The following is an 8,221-nucleotide window of genomic DNA, read 5'->3' as shown; positions in this document are numbered from 1 at the left end:
TACTGAATAGCCAAATAATGAAGTGTTTTAAGGTATACCCTAATGTCATTTCAGTAATAAACATAAATTTTGTAACTCATGACTATGAGTTTTAAATTTAATAATTTTCTTTTATATAGGCATTTTGTCATGTTGTGGAAGACCCAGAAAAGAACAAAACAGTTTCTTTCCTCTAGGAACTCGTAGTCAAATTAGGAAGCTTACCTTCAGCGTTTTTATCTAATTTTGACTTAAAAATTATTTATATAGTGGCTTTATGTGGTACCATTTACTGATCAAAATAATTTTTGTTATATATTCTTTCTTGGAACTAAACTATCTAGGTCTATTATTTACTGAATCATTTTGGACAGATGACTGAATCTTGAACCTCAGTTTTATTTATAAAAAGAGAATAATAATAATAGTACTTGCTCATTCCCCTCAGCCCCCGGGGAGTATAGGTGAAGCAAAAGCTTGTAGGGAGGGTACCTAAGCCAGTCTATCCAAAAGTACCGTACTATCAAAGGTTTAAAGACCAGGCTTGAAAGGAGAGTAGAATACATTCCTGTTTTACCCCACTGTAAATTTTATAGTCTTAGGATATTTCTTTTGATCATGACTTTCTTGGCAGTGTATGGGCATAAACTCATTCAACTTAGCTCATAACCAGTTTGAAAAGATCAGTGTATCAGATACTGTGCTGAACCGCTTCATGTCATGTTGGTCTCGCCTGTTATTCCACCCACAACTATAGTGTCCCATTGTGCATAGGCTTCTAGCAGTTTTGTGTTGGTGTAATCTACACCTGTTTCTGGCATATATTACATGTCTCTTATTTTATACCCCTGAGCTTTACATTCATGCATGACCAACCAAAAGTATTTTATGAGAGGGTTAAGCCCCTGTAGAGCAACTCTTGGCTAATGGCGAATGGGAGCCTGTGGTAAATACTTCTATCTTTAATTCCTTGATTAGACAGTTAATTATTCTGTGATATATTGCATAAGGCTCCCAGAATATCCCGACAAGACCATGCACAAGTCTCTTTAGTGTGCCACTTGATAATACATCCTTGTATTGGTTTTTCCTCTTTCCTTGATTTACTTCCCTGGTCCCTTACTACTGCTTCCTAGGATCTCTTCCCAAGGAAATTACCTCCACGCATGTCTTTATCTTATACTGTGCTTTTGAGGAAGACAGTCAAAACAAACAAAAACAATTTTCTGTATTTCTTGACAGACATTTCCAATCGTGTTAGCAGTGTTTTGTAGTGGAATAGCTGTGTGTAAAGTCCTTCTGCTCCTTACAGAGCATTAGCACAAAATGCTCAGGCTTATAAGTCTGATTTGTCATTAGATGCTAGTTATTAAGTTAATGAATTTACCTACTATGTTGGGGATGTATAAAGAGTTGATCTTTAAATAAGTGGTATAGGCCGTACAGTGGTCCTACTACTTTAAGATTTTAAGGTAAACATATTAGAAAGTGTCAGAGTCCACTAGGGAGGTCTAAAGACAAAAAAAAGTCCCTAGTCCCTTATGCAGTTGGTTGCTTAGGATGATGCAGATGTATGTAGTTTTAATAAGGCCCAGTTCGTATATTAAAATTCAGGGCAAATTATAAAACTGGCAAAATAAACTCTCCAGGGATCTAAGTTTCTAGGTTTTCATTTGTCAAATTCATATCTTGGAACACTCTGCCCCAGAATCTATCCTTTTTACTCTTATGAAGGCCAAGCTCAGGGCTTCTCACATGATTTATTTTATTATATCTAACTTTTTAAACAGTAGTAGGCAGTGTACAATTTTAAGTTTATTAAGATCTTAGGGGATCACTTTTTTTTTTTCTTTTTTGAGACAGAGTCTTGCTCTGTCCCCCTTCACCTCCCCTGCCTCAGTCGTGAGCAGTGGCATCATCATAGCTCACTGCAACTTAAAACTCCCGGGCTCAAGCAGTCCTGCCTCGGCCTCCCAAGTAGCTGGGACTAGAGACACATGCCACCACACCTGGCTAATTTTTTTCTATTTTCGGTAGAGATGGGATCTTGCTCTTGCTCAGTGTGGTCTTGAACTCCTGAGCTTAAGCGATCCTCCCACCTTGCCCTCCCAGAATGCGAGGATCACAGGTGGCCTCCCACCACACCTGGCCAGATGATCACTTCTGATTTTTGTTTTACTTGTTAGCTCACTAACTTGACCATGTTTTGACAGCCCCTGTGAGATGAGGTATTATAACCATCTTAAACAAAATGATGTTAGAATTGGTTTTAGTTTATTAGAAATCCCATGAGGCAAGAGGAGATTCCTCTTTCTTAAGTAACCCAGACTGAGTATTCTAGCATGTAACTGCTAGAATTTAAAAACTTCATGGTTCATTTCAGCCTATAGCTACCCAAGTAAACTGTATGTATAGTTAGGGAGTGATTACTTGTACCAGTTAAAATAGATAAGTCTAAATAAATGTTGAAAGTCTTATTAAACAGTCAGCAAACATTAAAAGTTATTCTTGAAAAAAACATTTTATGTTTAAACAATTATAATGACATAACAATAATCTGAATTGAACATTGCTTCCCCTCCCCCTGAACCCTCCCCCAGTTATGTTTAAAGACAGGAAAAAGACAGAAAAGTATGTGGATAGGGATGGGATGTGCTAACGCATGTTTGAATTTAAATTATGGATATTAAAAATTACAAATTACTTTAAATTCCTACTTAAAACACTCATACACATATATTCAGAATTTTTTTTAGCTACAATCTATATGTGATTTTCAAAAGATTACAAACAATGCTGTAAAAATTTAAGTAGAAAGATAAAATATATATCACAAATGAAAATAAAAGAATGTAATTGTCTAATATCAATAATAGAATTCAAGGCAAAAAGAGATGGGACATAGATGATCACATAATAAAGAGTAAATCCTAATATAAATGTTATACTACCATTGCCTTGAAATCTTTATAACTATTATCTGTAAAGATACGGAGTATGGCTCTTTAAATGCAAAAAGTGTATATGTGTTTGTGCACGTGTGCATACCCATACAGACATAGATGTAGTTAGGGTCTTAAGCAATCAGATGTGCCTTACTATGGAAAACTTTCACATCTAGTTAATTTTTATTTACAATGTTACTTATTTTTCCACATTATTTGGTCCTGCCTCATTCCACCATGAATTGGATATTTGATTTCTCTTTGTTCTCTTCTGTGTGTGAGAGAAAAGTGTAGGAGGGTATCAGAAATGCTTGTTATTAAATGTTTATTTTTTCAATGCGTTTATGGGCTTGATCATCTGACTTTTTGATATATAAGAATAGAAAATTAGTGATTATGGATAAATTGATGATGCATTTTTTTTTCTTTTTTTAGCATGGTGTTAGCCTTTATATTCAAGATAAAGAAGGTTTGTCAGCTTTGGATCTTGTAATGAAGGATAGACCAACTCATGTAGTATTCAAGAATACTGGTAAGAAAATTTCACAAATATATTCCATTAAGGTACAGCTTAGAAAATTTTAATGAAATTTTATTCTTATTAAAATAACAGGAAGATTTATTTGTATGTGGGTATCTGCAAAGAGTTTTACTTTGGTATTTGTTGTATGGGATTTTTAGTTTTATATTCAGGACACTTTGTTTTGTATTTCTAATTTTCAATCCATTTTTATGTCTGTAAGAGTAAAAATACAAGCTTAAATGGGAAGGTAGTTAGAATTGTAACTACTATAAAGTAATTGATGTCCATACGGAAAGTAACATCAGCATTTCAGTAGAAGGAAAAAGGAATGGAAATGATTATTCTTTTATCAATGCTTTCTAATTTCACTTATTCCTTCAATTTGTCCTTTGAGCTTTGGAAGTGGGAATTGGCAGAAAAGAAGAGGAGATTAAAATGGGACACTGTATAGTTTGCATTTAACTAGTAAGCAAGTTAAGTTAGGACACATTCTTCATTTTTGTTTCTACCTTGGGCACTGCATTGCAGGGTAACAGTTGGAATTTCATTCTAGGACTTTTTCAATCTTATAAAATAAAAATGAAGGTTTATATCATGAACTTAGTTGTGATTAAGTTGTATCCCAATATAATGGATATTACCTTAACAAACTGTTGAAAATTAATGTTTCTGTAGAAACAGCATCACATTTGTTTTATTTAGAAGCTTTTTATATGTGTGGATTAATAACATCTTACATTTAAAATAACTATATATAATTTTCATGGAAACTAAGTAGATATGGCAGGTGGTGTTTTTACTTATTTGGCAGTTAAACTTTAGCTGCTAAAGAAACAAGGAATAAATGTTGTGATTGCTTACATTGAGACATAGCTGTACTATGACTTGGATTTTCTGATTTCTATTTCTTGAATTATCTAATATCATATAAATAGATTCATGATTTTAAAAGAGTATTACCTTCTAAATATGGTAGTTAAGTTAGTTTCTGTAAAGAGTCATTTTTTAGGTAAACTGATTAGTAGAATATATCTATAGTTGAATTAAACTGATAATTGTTTTAAGATATAAAAAGAGTATAAAGGCGAATTTTCATTTTAGATCCTACAGATGTCTACACTTGGGGTGATAATACAAACTTTACCCTGGGTCATGGAAGCCAGAATAGCAAACATCATCCAGAGTTGGTGGATCTGTTCTCCAGGAGTGGAGTTTATATAAAGCAGGTATTTGGAAGTATAATCTGCATACTTTTAGAAATTAAAAAGAACTTTTGTATTTGATAGTTCAGCTTTTCATTTGGATTATGTTAACTTTGTTTAAGGTACAAATAGCATATTTAATTAGGTAATCAATTAACAGAACTTAAGTAATTCTATTTTAGATTCTGTTAGCCTTAATCATACTTAGACTGTATAAAAAACCCTAAAAATTTGAGATGTTTGTGCAAGCGGTGTTAGAAACTATAAAATACTATACAGATATTACTTTATCTTAAGAAGGTACAGCTGCTGTTAATTTTGTAGCTTTTGTTTCTATTTAACAAAAATTAGAATTCTTTAAGTTGTTTCTCAAGTGAGTTTGTTTTTGAAGTTCAATGTTATTTTTGATAAGTGAATCCGAACCTGAGGTATTTTTTGTTTTATTTTGGTGGTGGTAAAACAAAATAATTTTAATTTAGAAGACAGCACACTTTCTGCATTTTTTTGGTAACACAATCAAGTTTTTAGGTTCTAAGCTATTTATCGTAAGGAGAATGTGTTTAATCATATGTGAATTTGGCTACCCAGCAGTCTACTCAGGCTGTAGGATGTTTAACTCGAGATAGAATAGACTGCCAGCCATTCTAAATGTTTTCACATGGACAAGCAATAAGTAATTAAAAATTTAAGTTACTGTTCTTGGGCAGTAGCTAGAACTAAAATTTCATCACCTATAGAGACAGGCAGTTTTTGAGGGGGTGGGGTTCAACAATTTGCTGTCAGGTACTCTAGGCATGTGTGATGCTTGTTCTTGAACTTGAGTTCTTAAATGTAAGAAATGGTAAAATTTTAATGGATATAATTGTAAAGGTTTGTTCTTTGGTCTTATATCCTTACACTGGATGATATCTTCTACTTCCATAGATTCTGCTACTGTTGACATTCTCTTTCTTTATAACATTGTGTCTATGTATAATTTATATCTCTAGCCTCAGCCTTTCTCTTGAGTTTCATTTCAATTGTGCTCTGGACATACTTTCAAAGTATTTAAGTTTAACATGTCTGAAGTGTTATTTTTGCCACTCTTACTTAATTTTTAATGCTGTAAATCTCAGTTTCTAAATCCTGAAGATTATACCTCATAGTATGTCTATTGAGTTCATGAACTGGCTGTCATGTCCTTTTCAAGTTCTTTCTTGGACGATGACAACAGGATGTCCTAACTTGGCTCCTTGTCTCCGTTTTCAACTCCTGTTAATATTCTTCATTAGAATTATTGTCTTAAATAATTATGTCTTTTCCTGCTAATTCTCCTTTGGATAAAATCCAAACTCTATTGGTTTGGAACGTAAGGCCTTTTTCAATCTTCCTAAATTACCATTTCAGCTTATGTTTCCTGCAACTTCCTAATTGTATTCTTTCTGCATTTTGAAATTGATAAAACTACTTTTGACCCAGAATATGAGGTTAGAGTGTTTTATTCCTACAGTACTGGTTCTTCTCAGCTTTCACCTAATTTTCAGATACGATATTCATAAAAAACACTTAGTTCTGAGATTGAACTCTCAATTTTTAGGGCTACTTTGACTACATATGCCTAGTTTGTCTAGGACAGTTCTGGTTTGTGATTATTTTCCTGGTGTAACTGTTAATATCTCTTCTCATTCTCAAAAATATTTGTATTATAAATTATATGGCCACCATATTTAGGGCTCCATAGAACACTGTTTTTTAAGCTGAACATCACAACCTAATGGATCAAAACCAGCAATTTAAGAAAAACTGAAATGGAACTGTTAAACTCTAGAGAATATTAAATTTTGGGAGGTCAGGAACAGAAGCTCATATAGGAATGAAAAGCGATAGAGAAGTAGGCAGTAGAATGGTGTCACGAAAGCTAGGATTTTGGTAGGCCATGTACATAGATCTGGAAGGAACTTAAGATAATGAAAGGACTCAGGATGAGCATGAATCAAAAGACTGATGTCCGAATCTTTAGTGAATGTGAGGGAGGTGAGCAAGATAGTGAGCAATTAGAGCAGGGCCAGCAAATATGTGTTGCTCCCTCTAGTCCAGAGCCTTTGACAGACATTGCCGGTAAAAATTCTTTTTTACACTAAGCTTGAGCAATTCCTCAGAATTCTTCTTAAAATGGTAATCTACCCATTAGCAGCCAGTAATGATTGATTGGAGTTGGAGCACAAGGAAGATGCCCAATTAGTCACTGAAAAACAGCTGATTCTGTGGTATGGTACCAAATGAAGTAATTACCATGAGACAGAGATTATTAATATTAACATTATATATTTCAGAGAATTAAGGTAAAAAACCATGCTCAGTTGTCGCATTTAAAACTTTAGAGTTGAAGGACTCGAACTGTCTGGTATCACTGATGGTTTCAGTGATACCATCAGAAATTTCAGAATAGCATTCTAATACTCAATGAAAAATTGAACAAATTATATTATTTCTGACTTTATAAAGTGATTTTTTTTCCTGACAAACTATAAGTTTAAAAAACAAATTTGGGTTTTAATTTTAGACTTCTTTTCAGGTATTTGTGGTACACCTAAATGAGATAGTGATCTTTGCATTACTTTTTTTGATAGTTTCATTGTGTTTACAGAACTCTGAGTTGTATAAGGATGTATATAAATATTTAGAGCTTGTTGTTCAGCTTATTATTTTCTTATTTTCTGAAGGACCTTGACTTTCTGGCAGATTATTCTAGGAATTCTGTATTTCTTACTCATCTTTTTATAATCCTAAATTAGAAATATTTATAGATGACATAAGAAATATAAATGCAAATAATTTTTAAAAATAAGAAAAAAGACTTTTTAAATAATATTAAGGTAGAATGAGTATAATGTTTATTAGATTCATAGAAAATAGCAAAATGTGGCCCAAGGGCTAGATATGTAAGTATATGCACATCTAAGAGTGCTGATGGTTTTCTGTTACTGCTTCTGCTAATGCACTTCCATTGCTTCAGTATCTTTGTCTTGTAGAATATGTGAATACATAAGTTTGTGTGTTAGGAGGCAGGGAAGGTGTTGGGAATGAGGCAGATAAGGAGAAAGGAAGTAGGAAAGAAAGAACTTGAAAATAAATATAAAATGATTTAAGGGGCCATATAATGGTATTACAGATAAATTAGATAAAACTAGAAATATAAAAAAGAACATCCTGCCCCCCCAACCCCCATATGTAAATGGCATTGTTGTTTTTTAAAAATACTCTTAAGGTGTTTCTACTATTTTTATTAATAACATACATCACTATTTGGTAATCTTTATGCTTCATATTGCACTGTGCTCAATTCTTGCTGTTTGATATTTCATGAAATGGGAAAACAACTGGCTGTTACTTTTTATGATTGAAGACTTGAAAGTTACATTTTTCTTTGTTTAATCCCTTCTGTAGGTAATACATACTTAATTCCTTTTTTGTTCTTTTCCCATGTCAATGTTTTTAGATATAATTTTAAAATAAAACATAAGTACCTTTTATTTTTATTACAGAAAATATGTATAGAAAGAATAATCTAATGAATCCCCCTTACGCATTAC

General features: G+C 32.8%; 1 protein-coding gene across 1 annotated transcript in view; it reads left to right on the top strand.

The window, feature by feature from the left end:
- IBTK (inhibitor of Bruton agammaglobulinemia tyrosine kinase) overlaps positions 1–8,221 on the top strand; it is an 88,582-nt gene that overhangs the window by 8,903 nt on the left and 71,458 nt on the right. The window contains exons 3-5 of the mRNA XM_012638176.1: positions 3,360–3,456; positions 4,549–4,683; positions 6,036–6,115. Of these exons, the coding sequence (XP_012493630.1) occupies positions 3,360–3,456; positions 4,549–4,683; positions 6,036–6,115 (312 nt within the window). The remainder of the gene's footprint in view (positions 1–3,359; positions 3,457–4,548; positions 4,684–6,035; positions 6,116–8,221) is intronic.

The sequence above is a fragment of the Propithecus coquereli genome, unplaced genomic scaffold, assembly GCF_000956105.1.
Source record: "Propithecus coquereli isolate 6110/MARCELLA unplaced genomic scaffold, Pcoq_1.0 Scaffold127, whole genome shotgun sequence".
NCBI classification, from domain to species: Eukaryota; Metazoa; Chordata; class Mammalia; order Primates; family Indriidae; genus Propithecus; species Propithecus coquereli.
Note: the sequence above shows the minus strand (reverse complement) of the source record. Positions and strands in the feature narration are given on the sequence as shown.